At 44.3% G+C, this 19,265-nt stretch overlaps 1 protein-coding gene across 1 annotated transcript in view; it reads left to right on the forward strand.

The window, feature by feature from the left end:
• LOC135389379 (uncharacterized) overlaps positions 1-19,265 on the forward strand; it is a 179,453-nt gene that overhangs the window by 18,354 nt on the left and 141,834 nt on the right. The window contains exon 4 of the mRNA XM_064619435.1: positions 11,517-11,678. Within this exon, the coding sequence (XP_064475505.1) occupies positions 11,517-11,678 (162 nt within the window). The remainder of the gene's footprint in view (positions 1-11,516; positions 11,679-19,265) is intronic.

Raw genomic sequence — 19,265 nt, forward strand, 5'->3', positions numbered from 1 at the left:
GACGAAAAAGAAGTAGCGCGAGCCATTTGTACACTCAGGAGACAGAAAGTTCCTGTTTGACTTGAACACCCCTTGCAGTATATCGTCATGTTGTACTCTCAGCAAAAGACGGCGCAGTAAGGGACAACGACACAACTTTAAGCTCTCAACTTGTGCCTTCATTAACATATACACTTAAAGGTACCATGAAAGGATATATCACCACCCTACGACCATTTTCGGTTTTCGTTCCTGTATGCTAAAGCATTCACCTTGTGAAATATCAAGTTGGAAATCATTAAAATAGGGAAAATATTCTATACTAACCACAGCTGTGAACGGCAGCTGCTACTACCTACCTGCAAGGTGAATTGTCCGTGACGTTAAACACAGGATGTTGCCAATTGGTGGACAGTCTTTTGCGAGCACGCAGCAAAATTTGCAAGCAAACTTGCAACCTTCGTAATGAAATATGTTTTAACGTGACCTGGAGCTATGATCGTATCTAATTACTTACACAGAAGCCTGCTGGAAGTGTAATATAGCTGTTGATTGTCGGCATGGTTACTGGAGCATTTTTTGCTCTCTGAGCTGCTTCGTCAGAAAATGTCGTGTTGGTGGCCTCTTGGTAGCTGCTACATACGGAGCGATTCCTAGACGCTGTCTATGTCACATAATCTCTTCCTCCAATGTGTCAATCGGTTGGCTACTGACATATCCATTATCTCTATGTCTGTGACTAATTGGTCATGGTAGGCCGCTTCTATGGTGGTTTCATAGAACAAGGTACACAACCACGTGTTCTGCAACGCATTAGCAATTATTGTCCCATAATGTAGGATCCCATAACACGCGACAAGCAACACACTGTGTGAGCAACAATCCAATCCATTCACGAGGCGGCAGCAGTTAACGACAAGGCTACCTGCGAATGTAATCTGCATACTTTCTAATTGATTATGCGACATACCAGTCTCATTATCATAAAATATCAACAGGGAAATAAACACAGATAAATTTACACTACTGCATTTTTGTTATGATTATGTGTGTTTGTGGGGGGGGGGGCACTGTGTTGCCACACAATATGAAGGGACGTTGATCACATGTGGTAATAACAGCCAATGGGTGCTTCCCACCTGCAAACTCAAAATTACATTTTTATAAAATTGACTTGCCATGCATGCTATGCTGTTGCCCCACACCTCAGTTAGATATTGCAAAATCTAGTGGTTTTGGGCAGACCCCAGGCCATGGTCTTTGGCGACAAGAGACAAATATCTATGGGAGGTAGATACACAATTTGCATCCATGTCAGAGCTTACTTTTTGCTCAAGTGGTGGTGCCGCCACCATCAAATTTGTTGCTAGAAGCATGTTATGGAATACAGGCTTTACGGCTTTACTGTGTCATCTGTCTGTGTAGAGTGCTACATTAGGGCTCATCTTAATTCTGCCACTAGGTTAATTAGTGACATACAAAAAAGTAGGGACAGAACAATTATTTACATAGGCCATCGTGTTTTAATTTGTTAGGAGTCACATTAAAGAAGCAAACCCAGCCATCCATTATCAATAATGTCAGCTAGTTGCAGCTAGCGTTTTCTCTGTCTTTTTCCAAGTTGAAACTGTGAGCAAAGGCAACAGTACAGCGCATAAATAGAAGGTAATATCAAAGCTCCTGAACATTATCATAATCATTTATGAAGGGCTACATATTTTTCCCGCATCCTTTTTCATATTGTCAATACCCAATTTGGAAAGCAGCTTATTTATTTCTCTTGGTGTGTCAAGTGGGGCCTTTCCGTTATGAATTATGCGCACATCGTGCGACTCTACGATATCTACACCACACCTATATTGTTATTTTATGATATATTGGGGTATTCTATGGTGTTCTGTGGAGTGCTATGCAGCATGCTATTGCAAATTATTTTTAAAAAAATTGAAGTATTCCCATGGCGCAATGCCTTTGCTCTTGTTCCTGATACTTTCGTGCTCCTCTGCTCATATCAAACCTCGAGTTATTAATGATTCTTGGAGGAACGTTAACCATTAATGAATTGAATATAAGTACTATGTGCCTAATAGGAGATATGCGAAATAGTGCCATCTGTCGAGCGCGCCGCTCCCGACCGCCATGGCGCTGCTAGAGGGGGTTCTGCAAAAAACGAATCCACGGCCTAATTTTTGAAGCACAATTCCTCGGTGGAATACCGAACATTTCGGCGGAATGTACGAATGACAAACTGTTCACAACTCTAGCCTCAACAGCAGAAATAGTCCTACAGTTTTGCACTCGATTCCATTTTCAGCAATTCTCACACGGCATTTATCATCGATGTTCGGCATTTGTATTTACTTTGTTTTGTGCAATACTTCACTTTTTAGCTTTAGCTGCTGTTGCGATGATAAGATTAAATGAGATCCTGGTCTTATAAATCTTTGCATTTTACCACGTCACAGTAGGGGGCAATTTGATTTATTCTCCTAGGGGAATATTTTCTTAGAGGAGTTTTTCATACCATTTGCCACACTGTACCGAGCAGTTCCTTCATGACTTGAGATCCTCGAAACCACGCCACAATTGTAGTGCTGCTGCACTTGGTAGTTGTGATATATAATCAAACGATTTAGTACTAGGCTTCAGATTTAGATGTTGGAAGGTATCTGGTTCTATCATTGCTGCTTGTTACGACTTCACCCGTTTGCCGAGCATGTGACTTCATGACCAACATTTATTTATTCATGTTATTTAATAAATAAATATTCGATCAATATAAATGCTATGGTCCTTAACCAGAAATAAGCCTGGTTTTGTTCTATGTAGTTCAACTTCAAGAAGGGATTTTCCTTTTAACGGTGTGAGGCAGTTCACACACGCACACACAAATAAGATTTTAAAAAATATTCATAGATGAAGTCCTATCCTCATGTTCTGGCATATATAGTGGGTCGACTAATTCCTTCTCTTACTTTCCCTTGTGCACGAAGAATGGTTTTCTGAGGTGCGTGCGTGTGTGTAACATATGTGGAATATGCGTGGTCAAATATGACATGCAGAACACGATGGAAATTGATGTTCTGAGGCTGGAATACAGTAGAGAACACATTTAGAGACAGCTAATTATTGTGCCTTTGCTTATTTGGAGTAGGTTGTACGTCATGAGAGCAGCCTAGGTAAATCTGCAACACAATATTCCAATATATCACACTTGACAATTCACCTGACAGTTGTGACATAATTCACCATACGTTCAGTGATTTTACAAGGGAGTCAAATCAGGAACACTGATATCACATTAGGACCGTACCTCAGGTTCTGCATCAGTGGTGCATGAACGAGCGGCAAATGTCCGATTCTAAAGCGGCAGATATGAGAGACTGCATATTAATTCTGAATGAATTAAATTACTGGTTAAGCTTTAGGCTGCTCCGATAGTAGCTTCAACTACAGAATACTATTTCAGGCGCTTCCTAGTGTTCAGTTACAGCGATTCATGAATACGCACCTTTTTCTTGTTTTATTCCTCTCTGCTAGCACAATTTGACGCAGCAATGCGGTGGCACCTTGATCATCACTAAATAAAGTTGTGTTCTCTTTTCAGAGTTTCGATATACACAGCCCTCTTCATGGCAAAAAGTTGTGGTATTCAGACGATTCTTTACTAAGCAGAACAGAAAGCTTGCAGTGTCGTTTATACAAGGCTGCCGGCTGTTGCCTTGCTACACAACAAACCTTTACTAATGTAGTGGTAGATGAGGCACTTGCACATAGGACAAAACAACAGAAGCCCTAAAGAGCGGCGAGAAAGCAGGCGAGCTGGTGATAATTGATCTTCATAACGAACCCTGAAACGGGGGAAAAACACACTAAACAGGAGTCTCTTCAGAAGCCCTCTTCAACTGCCACTATTCAATCAGACTTACTCACGGGCAATGCAAACCGTGTACACTGAATAGCGGAACCATGTTTTCCATAGAGTTAATATATGAAGACTCTAGAGAACGTACTTGGAGCGCCGTCAGTGGGATTCTCCTATCCCCGAGCGTGACAGCCCGGGTGCAAGCCATCCCGGGCACAAGCCATCCCGGGCACAAGCCATCCGTTGGTCATGGACAGTGTTAGTGGACGAATTTCAGCCCCCTAGCTACAGCGGAGCTGCTCCGTTTGTTGCCAACCCTGTGCAGTCCCATGTGATGACATACGGGGGAATGAGCCGATGGACGCAACGGCGTCCACCGTAGAAAGCTAGGCCAGCCGTGTAATTGCGTTGGGTACGCACGAATCTTCGGGATACGTGCAGAATTGAGTAGTGCTATCGCAATCACAAGGTAAACGTTGCCATATCAAACGTGAATCATATTTCGTCTATGAGATTACCTGCGACACCTCCAACCCTTTGCTTTCCACTGACACAGATGAAGATGTTTACCGCCTATGATGTGTTGAAGTGGCATTTGTATGCTTTGCGAGCGAAATCAATAAATCGTTACCCATCGTAACAAATTTAGGCATGTATTTCCGAAGGCAACAGAATTCCAAAGATGAACACACACTGTAAACCGCCATTTTCATGCTGCTCTGCGAACCATGGAGGTACCGTAGGTTTCCTACCTTCATGCTGCGAACCAACGGGAACCGGAAATGGCAAAAACGAAACCACCCGCCATTTCATGCTCTGGTCTGTCGAGTTTCGTGATATTAAAGTGACGAACGAACTGCAGCACACAAGCAAGTGATGTACCCAGAAAATATTCACTCCTTATTTGTTTAACGAGTACATATGAGATATGGGCATTGCACGCCGAATTTAGATAGCAAGTGATGAATTTAGGAAAACGAGCACGTCAAATTTAGCGGAATGAAGCGGGGGGGAGGTGGTGATGTCTCAACTCTCCGATATGGTCGCCTAGGGCAGTGGTTCTCAACCTTTTTGCTTGCATGTGTACCCACTTGCCATTCATGAAAGCATTACTCCCCCATATAAAGTCCAAAGCAGTATGTGCATAAAAGTTGTTGGGGGTATTTTGTTGCTTGTTCAGAGTTTCTTTAACATATTTTTGTTTGCGGCATGCGACCTTACTGCTAGATTGCCCTTCCAGTACTGTGCACTCCCAGGAGCCATCGTGACATGCCGTCAAGGCATTCTTGTCAAGGGAGATGTCCTGTGGGTGGTATACTCCCAACAACACACTGTCGTCCCAGGTACATCCTAAGAGCATCATGCATGGACGGGGGTGACATCCTCAGGAGGGTGAATCTGATCCTAAAATCATCCTCAACATGTCATTTTGGCACTGTATAGCGTCCCCACAGTATCCTCACAGCAACCACAGATGCTACGTGAGGACAATTTTAGAACAGTGCTAGAGCACTCCTTGGATAAACCATTCTTTTATATTTATATCCCATTTTCAGTGTGCACACTTGTAAAATATCCTCCAATTAGTCAGAGTGGACAGTGAACCCATATCAATTTTTTTATTGCTTAAAAAACAGTTACATACTGATTCCAGATATCTTGGTTAACTGTCACAATAAAGTCTGGCTGTTCGTTTCTAGTACATTCCATAACATACAATGAGCACAGTGGTTTAAAAGAAAGCAGAGAGAAATCTAGAAGTCACAGAAAAAAGTCCAAGAAACCAACTCTGGGAGGCACTAGAATTCTCTTTCGAAGCGAAAACAGATACTGTTTATTGCTTATTATGCGACCCTCCGTAAATTCGATAGTAATACTTGCCTGCGACACAAAACGAAGGGTGAGCTGTCCATGTTTCTTTCAATTACCCAAAGAAAAATTCACAAAGCGAGGAATTGATTGAAGCATTAGCTCTATACCACTGCAAAGTCTATGTTTCTTACTCCTTTTGGTTTGAAACATTCAAGTAGGACTTTTGAAATTCAAAAGCAGTTCGATAGAATAGCGTGTTCCTGTCATTTCCACAAGAAATGCTCCATGTCAGTCATCCCTTTCGGAGGCAGTGAATTTTACGCTGGATCACCCTGTATTTCAGAAAAATGTCAATCTGGTTCAATGGTCGGACCAAAAAACAAAACAAAAATGTGTTTTGGGGGTGTGAGCATGTACACTAAACAAAGTAATATTTTTCATCCCACTAGCTATCCACAGGGACGGGCACAGGACGTATGTGAATGACCCTTCACGGACAGTTAGCGAGTGTCACCCTCACGACGTTCTGGGTATACACCTCGAAGGACAAGGACACGAAGACACTGTGGGGACATCCTGCGGACCGTGTGTGTGCTTGGGGCTATGGGAAGGGGCCTCAAACTCAAATCCAGTCATGGGCTGCATTGCCATTGGGCCACGTCATGGAGGGTCACACAGCAAAGAAATGGTGGTAATTACAATACCATTACTGCTATAAACACTGTCCTGTCTATAAATACCATAAAATAAAAAAAATATGCACAAAAAAAAAACAGGAGCGGCATAGTATTGTGCAGCCGGGACAGTGAATGCAGCAAACGTGGCAAAAACGTGGTAGCAGGCACCAAGTTCCATTTTGTTTAGTCAAGGAAATTTGCTTGCAGTAGTTAGTGAAAATGTAGAAAGTCTTGAAAAGTAAAAAAATTTGAAAGCAGTAATTCAGTGGACACCGTGTCCTAACCCTCACTCATTTTTAAGACGGTAGCTTAGTTCTCCTTTGGTGGTGAAGGGGCAACGGGTCACGTATTTGAGAGCCCTGTACAATGCAGAGCGCGCACAAGGGCCTATTGGAAAATTCCCCCATGGGGGAATTCCCCACCAGTTGAGAACCACGGCCTATAGGATCTGTGACAGGCGCCTTTTTATAGTAATTCCATATATACGTATGTAAAAAATAAACATCTTTGTGTCCAGCACGAGAAGGTACATGGAGCATTTTGTATTGGTGTGTTAACAGATTGCAAGATCAGGAACTCGCAGTGAGAAAGTCGCCCATCCTACTATTCTGCTTGCTGGACAACTGGGGTGACCTGCCACTGTGACTACTTTACCTGCATAAGGGCATCAACACTATCAGAAATGCAATAGCCTCACGATCTTCCTGGACAATGTGTTGCCTTACCTGAGTGTGCCTTCTTCTGTCAGCTACAGTTCAACCTGCAGGGCAAAGGTGTTTTCAGAGGCGAGGAGATTGCCAACATGCTGGGAAGCTTGCGATACCTGGGGATAGCTACGTGGTTGGTATTTATTATTATTACCTTTGGATCAGTCTCTCATGTCCCCCGTAGACAACAGAGCACTTGGGAAAGTTGTCAGCTGAGTGAATGTTCACAGATCCTAACGAGACGCACAACTATTGCCTTCTGCCAAAGGTTGCAAATGACAGGCTCTTTTTGATGCTACCCGAATGACTGAACACATGCATTTGAAGGAATTTTTTTTTAAAGGTGTTTATTCACAATTGTTCTTTACATAGCGGAAGTTGGAGATGCAAATACTGGCACTTGAAGGATTACTATACTTAATGAGCAAAGAGCATATCACAGCTAAGCAAGAAACACAATATTACAAAACCTTAATTAGTGCAAGCATTATAAGAAACAAATATGGCGTCAGTTAGACGGCTGACAGATAGACACACGTTAGATAGATAGACGGCGTCACAGAACTTTACAGTATTCTAAAGCATCTATCAAAATTTAGATAATTGGAAAACAAAAATAAATATCCGTACACTGCGTAACAGCACCTTAACAGCAGTACTACATCTCACATGCATCCATGCACCTTTACTTCATCGAAGTTGCAGTGATTGCATCCAGCTTAAATGGCGTGGGTGGTTTTGTGGCATTCCTCCAATGGGGAACGTTCACTGCGGCCTAGCTGTAACCAAAGCACCAGAAAACATGTGAAACAGGAGTGTTCATGATTGAAAGTGGTAAAAGCTGAATAAGCACAGCACTGAATCATTACCAACAAGCCCAGAATTTCACACTCACAGAGCGTTCTTTGCGAAGTGAAGGAAACTCAGCCCTGTTCTAGTTTAAAGGTCCCGTGAAGGGGTATTTGACAAGCCTACGATCATTTTCAATTCGTTCCTCTGTACCAAAGCATTCGCCCTGTGAAATACGAGGGTGGTTCCATAAGTTTCCGGCCCGACCAACTTTTAATAGTCATAGAGACGAAACAAGTGTATCACTTTTCGACATAGTCCCCCTTAACTTCGATGCACTTTTGACACCTTTCAACCAGCATTCTTATACCCTTGAAAAAATAGTCCGAAGTTTTGTCCGCAAAATGCTGGAAAACTGCCTCTTGCACCTCACTATCGTTTTGAAATCTCCGTCCTCTGAGATCTCTCTTCAAGTTTGAGAACAGGAAGTAGTCACTCGGTGCCAAGTCTGGACTGTAGTGTGGGTGGTGGATTTCATCGAAGCCGCACTCCTTCAGTGCAGCCTCTGCAACAGAAGCCGTGTGGATAGGGGCATTGTCCTGGAGCAACCGGACACCTCGACTCAACCTGTCGCGCCTCTTTTCCTTGATGGCGTCTCGCAGTCGGTGCAGGAGTGAAGCATAATAACTCACATTCACTGTGGTGTTCCTCTCTTTGAAGTCAATGAGGAGGATCCCGTGACAATCCCAAAATATTGTTGCCATGATCTTCTTTGTGGATTGTGTGACCTTGGCTTTTCTTGGGGGTGCTTCTCCTGGTTTGCGCCATTCCATCGACTCCTTTTTCGAAAGGGTATCATAGTAGAGCATCATAGTCTTATCCCCTGTGACAATTGACTTCAGTATTTCTTCATTCTCTTGACAGAGCTCCAAAGACTCTTTGGCACAGACGACGCGCTGTTGCTTTTGAACTGACGAGAGAAGTCGTGGCACCCGTCTTGCACTGACCTTTTTCACGTGAAGGCCCTCGCCGATGATGCGAAAAACGGTTGTTTTGGAAAGCCCCAGCCTTTCTGAGATTTCCATCACCTTCAGACGCCTGTCGCTCAGCACTTCCTCCTCGACAAGAGACAAATTTTCTTGTGTCACCACTTCCACTGGAAGACCATCACGTGGATCATCTTCAATGGACTCTCGGCCCAGTCGAAACTGCTTAGCCCAGTCTTTTACCATTGTGTACGACGGAGAGGCTTCCCTGTAGACGTTGTCCAGTCGCGGTTTAATTTCTTTAGGCGGAAGTCCCTCTTTTGTCAAGAATTTTATCGCAGCATCGTACTCGATTTTTTCCATTTTAACTGAAGAGTGCACCCTGGTTGTCTGAAATGCCGCTCTCCAACCGACAAAAGCATGGAGAGGGTTGAGGGTGGTGCTCCGGCCCTCCAACAGATGGTGCCGCTCGTCCTTAATCGCATTTTCAAATTCGCGCGCATTTTCTACCTCGGGCCGGAAACTTATGGAACCACCCTCAATAATTTTCCTTGTTTGCCTGTTTTGTACTTACGATAATCGCCATTGTAGATTTAGTATTTCATTTTTGCTAGTTGGCTGTTTTCCTCACTCCCAAAATAGGCATTGCTTCGGTTGTAATTAAATAGATTCCCACATTAGGACATCCGATCCATCCTCACGGAACGTAGCTGCTGAAAGAATCAAATTTTTACAAGACCATATAAATGTCGATAAATACCCCCTGAGTTTGCTAGGTAAATGCCGAAAACCACAAACCATGCGAATAATGAATGGTCACTGAGTGTAAAGCGGGAGCGGCCAGCAAATTTAAACACGTGCGGCACTGGCAATATTCCTCAATCAGCAGGAATTTGCGTCTGTCACCGATTTGCCACAGTGGCAGGGATAAATTTCAATTTCCAATTTTAACATACTCCAAATTCCACTCCAATTACTCCAAATTCCAATTTTCAATTCCAAGGAAGGGAAGACTGGTGTTTTCAACACCAGTTATTTTCTGCTAAGATGAACTGGTGTGCGAACATTATGTGCAGCAGATGACGTGTGTACAGAACTTTTAGCTCGATGATTTTGATAGAGCGTAGTAAAATAAATGACATGCAGATTGCAGAAATGGAGACGTTCACATTTACTATGAAACAGGACGCAGGTATCACATGAGTAGAATTTGCAGGAAAGATCATACTTCATTGTCGCGCCAAATGAATTGTAACCAGCGTTGCCTGCGGCCGTGCTTGTGCTGCCCTGCAGGGAAACGGTAAAATCTCATACTTCCCTTGGTTCTCGGAGCTGCCAATGACGCAGCAATCCGGGGTACCCGAAATGTGCTTGTCATTGCAAAAGTAAAGAAAAAAGACAACAACAAAATCAACAGCAGCTGCATACGGGAGGAAGGCGAGAGCGGATTCGCCCTCAGTGCGGTTTCGCACCTCCTTGCCGCTGGGGTGGCTTGGGGCACTGTCGTCGCCCCCTCGAAACACTAGCGCACGCTGCCTATTGGCTGAGGGGACTGGATGTTGATGACGTAAACCCTCTTCAAAGAGCTGTATCCAGTGGTCACGCCCCACTATTTTTGCGTCATAGCTGCACCCCTGCTGCACTGAATACAGTTAAAAGTTGACGTGTGTATGATGAGGGGATCACGAGAACCATTTCCGGCAGGATGCTCAGAATTCGCGAAAATCATTTCATGGTCCCTTTACTTAAGGCTTTGCCCTGTTTGAAGAGTTCACTGTGCTAAGACTGCTATCAGGTGTCACAGAAGAGTGCAAACATATCCATGTGGATCTTTCTTTTCTGTGGATGCTGAATTTCTTGTGTGCCTTCTTTTGTTGTATTTTCAGGTTTATGTTTGGAGATTCATTCACAAAATCAGTCATTTGTGGATCATGATAAAATGCTACTACTGACTGTTTATTTTTCAGTAAATATTACAAAATGGGACATTCCTTGACCATCCACTCTGCTCTCTCATGCAACATCTGTCAGTAACAACGACTTTTGCAGCAGTTGCATTGCATTGACAAAGGTTGTTTTGCTTTTAGCCATGTACCTATCAAATTTTTGTTTACGTTTATTGCATTGACATGCTGTAGAATTACATAGTACAAAGACCAGCTCCCGTGGCATAATGGTTAGGCTGATTGCTTTCCACGATTATTCTCAGAGGTGATGCGGGTTCGAATCCCCACGCCGACAGTGCTGTCAAAGGTTTTCAATGGGTTTTCCAGCAGACTTTCCAGACAAATGTTGGCACAGTTCCCCCTGAACTCGGGCCAGGGTGCATACTAATCCTCCTGTCCTCCACTCCTTCCTGCTGTCCTCTCTCCATCTGTTCACATCTGTACGCCGATCATAGCCGCAGATGCTTAGTGGTGCTAACACGGAGTAAAAAAAAAAACACACACACACAAGAAAAACACTGCACAAAGATAATGCCTCCTTGCTATAGACTTGTGTACAATTCGGCAGTTTCAGACTGAATTGTAAGATCGTGAGATCTCAATTGCTCATACGTATATCCAGTCCGTTCAGTATATCACCCAAACAAATCTATTATAGCATGATATTGTTGGTTGTGTATGACTGAGACACTCCAAATAATGTTGGGAATCTTTACTCATACATTTTTGGTCTGACAATGTCCTATCTTTTTCAGTGCTTCACGAGGGACAATCTAGTGAGGGTGACTGCGGACAACTTTTGAGAAGGAACAGTGTGGTGGCCTTTGGCGCTAGACATTCATCTTTGTGCTACATATATGTTGTGTTGTGTGTAATCGACGTAGAAGTTCTATGGCGGAATGGAAAGAAAACACCAGGTAAGTGCAAAATCCTCCTACCTTTAGTGTTCCAGGAAGCATTGTTTTCAATATGCAGCTGTCTTACCCAAGTTGTTTGCTAACCATAGAGGTGAGCTGTGAATGCAGCAGACTACTGTGACACAGCTGCTGTTACAGGGAGGTGGGGGGAAGTAAATTTTTTAATCGTAGCGTTGCATGTTTTAAACTTTGTGTTTTATGTGCTTATTATAAATAAGGCCACCCATTTTCTGCTGCGGCAGATCTTAAATTCCGTGGCAGGGGATCATGAATTCTGCGTTTTTCCGCGGCACATGCTCAATGGCGTTGAGTTCAATCAGAAAGCTCTTTATTGGGCCCCCAAGATACAGAAAAAAGCTACAGCATTAAAAAGCTGTTGTGGCTAAGCATGAGATGGTACTTCGTATTCTCATCTGACAGAGAATGACGTTTATCACTGACAATCATCTTATATCTGCTGAATGGTCTCTCTGCATCAACAGAGTTTATGGGTACACACAGGTGACTGCAATTGATGCCAGTGCCGGCGTCAGTGTTTTCATGCCATCCCAAAAGCCAATGATGTCAAAGGGCTGTGGCGGTGGGTCGACTTGCTTCGAGACAGATGGGGCCAGGTCACGGTCAGAAGACTCGCAGTCTTTTGCAGTGTTGATTTACAGCAACCACTCAGCTGCAAGGTTTCCAGCATCCCTTCCTATGCCCGAGATGTTCTCATAGTCACAAAATTCATGCGACATTGACTTTAGTTGCAGTGGGTCTAGGGCCCTCATACTCTTAAAAAAGTTTCCAGGTGTCACTTTTTCTCCCAAGAGCTCTTGTGCTTTGCGGGCAGCCTGGCACATTCCGCTTCTTATTTGTTTTCCTACATAAGCAGCTTCATCGTCTTGCACACCCTCTTGCCTCATAAGGGCTACGTAATCTTCCAAAGATGCTGCTTTGAGGTATCCCCAGAGTGCAAACAAGGCATTGTACACCTTGTGTGCAGCCACTTCCTGACCTTCTGCAGCCTTCAACAGGCTGGCCACCTTTTTGCCAAAAATGGCAATACACCGAGTGGTGTACTTCAGCTCTGTATATATTTCTTGCATCATGGAAACTAAACTGTCAGCATTGAACTGAACTGAAGCAACTCAACTGAAGCAACTGTCAGCAGCATTCCCATACCTTTCTTGTACTTTTTCCAAAAGAGAGGGGTAGTGCACGAAGTACTCCGAGTGGAGCTCCACAGCCTCAGTCCATGAATTCCATCTGGTTTTCACAGGGGCTGGTGGCGCCCTGGGGTTTTCCACGGCAAAAAAGCGGAATTCCGTGGAATTCCACGCGGAATCTTGTATTCCGTGGCAAAGTCGCAATTCCGCGCACTTTCGCGGAATCGCGGAAAACGGGTGGCCTTAATTATAAACAACTGTTCTGACCAGTAATGAGTTTGATGTCGATCGTATTGTCACAACCACTTCATCATTCGTTCTGCAAGTATAGCCTACACCACTGATCTCTATGTATAAAGGCTGGTTCGCGCATAGGAGATGGGCTCGTGGGAGAGAGGTGTGGCACCCGGCCGCCATGTTGGTGGGCCCTGTGGCGCTGTATGCTCCCCTAGGAAACAATGGGAAGCGATTCGATTTGGAGCATTTGTTGCACTTTAAACGCACCTCATTCCTTATTAGCACACATCTTTCTTAGGAATCAGTGTGCTGATGTATTCCAAACGTGCTTTAGTGGTGTTCCTGAAGTGTTTAATGGTAATTGCCTTCTTTCTCTTCTCCGCTGCCTGTACTCTGAATAGGGGGTTGTAAGTGTCGTGCACGGGGAGCATACACATGAAGAAATTCGGTGAATGTCAGCCTATAAAATTGATTCTTTTTGCTCAGAAAGGGTTCACACTGTTTGTTATTGTAAGGTAGTTCCATTATTTTTGTGTAGCTTTCACCTGTTGTTCGGTTTTCGTGTGGTGTTCTGTGGTTTTCGTTCATTATTGTGTGGTTTTCCTGTGTTGTTTGGTGTTGTGTGGTTCTCGTTTGGCGTTTTCCATTATCGTATTATGTTCTACGAGTCTGTGTGTGTGTGTTTTACAATAAAACCTTGTTCCTTATTGTGAAGGGGATCATTATTTTATTCACCACACCACCACCAGCAATGGGGTGGAGTATTGCCCCTGGCAATGAAGCTCCCCATTTGTTGTTACGAGTGTGTTACAGTTGTTCAGCTGTCAGCGCAGTTCATTACAGAAATTCGAAGCGCTGTGTACGAAGAGCATGCACATGCATGACTTATTACACATGCTGTAGGAGCGACTCTACTTACGAGGTTAACACAGCTGTTTATTTACTTCCACCCTACCTCACAAACTACAAGAAAAGTGGAACAAATTGGCATATTTAGCTTCGCATTGCTGCAAGCGATACTGAGATGAAATTGGATAAAACGGCACAGTAACATCACTGTAAGCATGACATGTAGAAATTAAAAATGAATATTGAAACACATGACTTCTACGTCCATGAGTCATCGTCATTGAATGTTGAATACTATGATTCGTGATAACTTCTTTCGTAGTCCTGGTCTGTCAGTCACGTTCTCTGTGTGCTCCTTTGCAAGATGGTGAAGTCGAATCTTGCCATAGCGGTTAGCTATAACCTTCATGAGGTGAATGACGTGGTTTTCTTCAGGAGGGCACTCAAACAGGTGCTCGTACAGGTCATGATGGATGTCAGTGGGCACAGCAGTGAAAACCTAGAAATTATTATTTTTCATTCATTCATTATTACCGTATTTTCTCGAATCTAAGACGCCCTCGAATCTAAGACGACCCACCACTTCAGGACATGCAAATTTGGAAAAAAATAAAAAGCAGTACAAGAGGGATAAAAATACGCAACACGTGACCAGCAAGTTGACAGTACAATGATAACTGTTTATTCATCATCGTCAGACTCACAGCAGCTGTTTTCCTTGTCACTGTCACCCCAGAGGAATTCATCCTCTGATCCATCCAGTGCGTTGGATATTGCGCACTTCTTGAACGCACGCACAACGATGTCGTCCGGCACATCCCTCCAAGCGTCCATCACCCACTGGGCCAAAAGGCTAAGGGGTGCACGTTTCAACCGTCCGGTAGGCGTGAGTTCATGATCCCCCTCGGCCATCCATTCCATGTACGCCTTTCGTATCCTGTCCTTCACAGGCTTGTTGATGCAAACGTCGAGGGGTTGCAGCTGGGATGTCATCCCTCCCGGGATAACAACAAGGTCGGAGTTGTTGGCGGCAAGCAGTGCCTTGCTGGTGTCAGTTGTGTGGCCCCTGAATGAGTCCACAACGAGCATAGAGCGGGGGCTTAGCAGCGCACCGGGTCGCCGAAACCACACTAGTCGGAGCCACTCATTGAACATGTCTGCAGTCATCCAGCCTTTGTCATTACAGCGAACGATCATCCCCGCTGGAAAACGCTCGTTCTTCGGTAGAGTATTTCTGTTGAAAACGACATACGGGGGAAACCGTTTGCCGTCCGCTGTGCACGCCAACATCGCTGTGATTCTCTGTTTCTCGTTGCCCGTCGTCCGCACCTTCACCTCCTTCGCACCGACAGAGTCAACTGTGGTGCTCATGGGCATGTCGAAGTCGACGGGCGTCTGGTCTGCGTTACCTATTTGACCGAGCACGTACCCGTGCTGCTGACGAAGCTTAATCACGTAGCGTTGAAAGGCCACCAGCTTCTCCTCGAAGTCGGCAGGCAGCCGCTGGCAAACCGACGTTCGGCGACGCAGTGAAAACCCAGCCCTCTTCATAAAACACTCGGCCCAACCTCTGCTTGCCTTGAAGGCCAAGTGGGGTATCCAACGCCGTCTTGCGACTTCTCTAGCTTTCGCTTGTATCGTTTCACACGTTACGGCGATGCACCTTCTTCGCTGCTCTTTGACGAACTCTTCAACTTCTGCTTCCACCTCCGGATGATGACCACGTTTCGGACCCGTAAATGGCCCATGGCCCTGCATTCTGCAATGCTGTCCCGTTGTTTCAGCCATCTTCTGACGTTCACTTCGGACACTTTGAATTTCCTGGCAGCTGCGGTGTTGTTGCTGGTTTCAAGTGCAAATGCTATCACTTGACGCTTAAACGCAGCAGTGTAATGCACACGCGTCGACGTCATGGCGAAACGTAGAGTGACAACCACACGATTTCGTTTCGTCTCAGCACAGCATGGTACAGGTTGCTCCGCCCACATGATGTCGTGGCCGTACCACCATTGGCGTCTTCCAGAAATGCCCCGCCCCTCGCACGCTTTCTGCTTCCTTCTCTCTCACTCGTGGCGCCAATTTCGAATCTAAGACGACCCCCGAGATTGAACTTGCCGATTTTGGAAAAAAAACTTGTCTTAGATTCAAGAAAATACTGTATTATTATTACTTTTTTTGCAGTGCATGAGAAACACATAACGAGCTATTATCTATTGTCTACATGTCCGAATATTACTCCACAGGACCCCGACCTTAGACTTCGACAATCTTGAATAATTAAATCGTGGACCTCACTTTGAAGGTTTAGGTAGTGAATGTAAAATTACATTGCGAGGAACCATAAAAGCAAAAAGCAGTGGTGTGTCAGTTCAGTCCAGCGAGTGCAATGTGATCGCGTTCCTAAAAAAAATGTATAATTCTCTGTGACTTTGCGCCCAGCCTATTCAAACCTCGTTTTACGGGATGCACAACTTCAGAGCTGTTGTAATCTCCACCAACTAAAATTGAGAAATTGTGGAACCTCAATATAACAAAATTTTGTTAGGAAGCTGTTTCTTTCATTGTCAGGAGCCTTACAAAAGATGACACATAGACTAGCAGGGAATGTAAATTATTTTGTACCATTAATTTTGTTGCATATAATTCTGCCATATGTATGTTGACTGATGATATACTTCTGAAGATTTGTAGTGAGCTTGTTGGATCAAGTACCACATCTAGAACTACCGCACATTTCCACAGGTACCCTAATTCCCTACCCAGCAAATTCTAATGTGTTACTATATTGTGTTTTCTTTTATGAGGTGCTGCGGAAAGTCAAACTTTATAGGCACAGCATCACTCTAGAGTCGCACAATTTGCCCTGTACGATCGAAACAGATCTCCTCAAAGTGTCTACTGCAGAGCACCGAAGATTTAGATGGGGCCCCAATTTTCGTGACCCAGGTTCTGCAACTGCTTCTTCGGCGCAGCTGAGCGACTGTGAGGGAACCTGTATAGCACAAGCACATTGTTTATAGAAAATACATGGTTTTGAGATTTATAATAGCAGCCAAACGCAATTTCTTACTACTTAATGGCACCATTGAAGTAGCAGTGCAAGCAAGTCCAAGTTGTCAGATGCATGCGATACGAATAAGCACGATTTTTCCTCAAAATGAAGAGCTTACCTGTGAAAGGTTATCCCCTTTCTCTGTCCGTGCATTAAGTGCTCCCAAAACTGCAACAACAAGCTGGCATGGCATGCCCTCTAACTTAAAGGAAATCTAAAAAAAACGCGGGCAGCCCCGCTTGAACTATAAATGCAGACGGCAGGATGCGTTGGGCCCGCCAATATGGCAGCCGATGACCATGCTGTGGCGCACCCTATGCGCGGTCCAGCCATCTATAGAGATCAGTGGCGTACACCTTGTTTGAGTCGGAATGGAATGGGCCTCGTGAGAATGGAAGTGCATAAACCTGACCTGTTGGATCAGAAGGCATTAAGCAGTAGTGATGTAGTTTATACACGTCCCTGATCCATCTGTATCTCTTATGGTGAAGGTCGATATGCCAATCTGATGCACTTTGTGGATACTTGAAAATTCTATATCATGAAACATTATACTGAGAACTACCATATTTTTGCAATAGTAAGGACTGCTTTTTTAAAAAATGAGGCTGTCAAGGTCAACAAAGTCCTGACTTTGGGAATTCAGATGGCTGATGCATACCATATTTTTTTTTTCAAATCTAAGTTTACCCCTGAGGTCGGGATACATGTACATGGAAAAAAGTAAACAGAGAGAGGGAAGCAGTATAACAGTTGGAAACAGTGTACAATATTATTATTCATCACCGCTTTCTTCCCCACTCTTTTCCTGGTCATGCCCACAGTTCATCGTCGCTCGTTCAGTCCATAGAGTTAGATAATCCACACTTTTTAAGAGAGAGCACGACAATTTCTTAAGTCACATCACACCACGCCTTCAAAATTCAGTGTGCTACAGGCTCAACAGTGTGTGTCTTATCCGGTCTGTTGGCATTAAGTTGTTGTCACGTTCCAACATCCATTCACTGTACAACTTGCACACGCGATCTTTCACTGGCTTATTCATGCATACGTTCAGCTACTGCAATTGAGAAGTTATGCCTCCGGGAATCACAACAGGATTGCAGTTGTTCTGTAACTGTTTTGCGTTGCAGCTGTCAGTCGTGTGTCCCTTGAAAGAGTCAACAAAAAGCATATAACTGGGACTAAGAAGGGCTTCTTGTTGCCGGGACGAAACAAGCCGAAGCCATTCATTAAACATGTCCACTTTCATGCCGCCCTACCCGTTGCAATGGATGATCATGCCTACAGGAAACTTTCATTCTTCGGCAATATTTCTCTGCAGAAAACTTTATATGGGGGTAGTCGCTGTCCTTCTGCCGTGCACGCTAGCGTGACACTTGCCCATTGCTTCTCATTCCCTGTGTTCTGTATCTTCACGTCCTTGGCCCGGCTCATCAGCATATCGAAATGATTTTCGATATGCTGATTTTCCGATAACCGATTTTCCTTGTCCAGAAAAATGTCTGAATAACACAGCAGTCCCGAAAACCTGACAATCACTAAATTCAACATTTTTCCACCACAGCTGCACTAAGGAAGTCTATAATTGTGCCCTGTCACATGCATGTCCCTGCATGTCACGATACAGTAGTAAACCCTCGTTAACTTGAGACCCCATAGTGACACTCTCAAAAACAAACTTTCGTGTGTGGCGATCTTGCCCATTAAAGCTTAATGGACCTCTACTCCAGTCTTAGTAATGACTGACGCACTGCCACCTCGTGAACCTCTATCACATCTGTATAATTGGTAACCCAAGGGTACAATCACATCATCACTTATTCCCTCGTGCAACCAAGTTTCCGTAATTACACAAATGTGGGGATCATGCAACAACAGTATTGTTTCAAGCTTTTCTACCTTGTCGACAACACTTCTTGCGTTTAGTGAAAGAAGGCAGAGTTGGCACGACTTTAAGCACTAGCTCTGAGGTGACGAGGGCCTACTCATCTCCATCAGTCTCCGAGAATTTGTCACCTCATCCCATGTGTACAGTCTGTTGTCAATATGAAGCCGGTCATGTACCAAGGACACATTTTTCCCACTTTCCCCGTCCGGCTTCGCCCCAGTCCAGAGTAGTTTGTCTGCGTGTCAAACTGCTGCAACCCTGACTCTGTTGTAAGGAAAAAGGCCTCTACGACGAAGAAAAATGTGATGTTAGCCTCATGTTTCCTTGACACTTGCTGTGCCCACTGAAGGCACTTGGATGTACCGTAGCTCTTCCTTTATAGGGATTGATGTTAAGAAAGAGGACGAGGG

The sequence above is a fragment of the Ornithodoros turicata genome, chromosome 3 (genome assembly GCF_037126465.1).
Source record: "Ornithodoros turicata isolate Travis chromosome 3, ASM3712646v1, whole genome shotgun sequence".
NCBI classification, from domain to species: Eukaryota; Metazoa; Arthropoda; class Arachnida; order Ixodida; family Argasidae; genus Ornithodoros; species Ornithodoros turicata.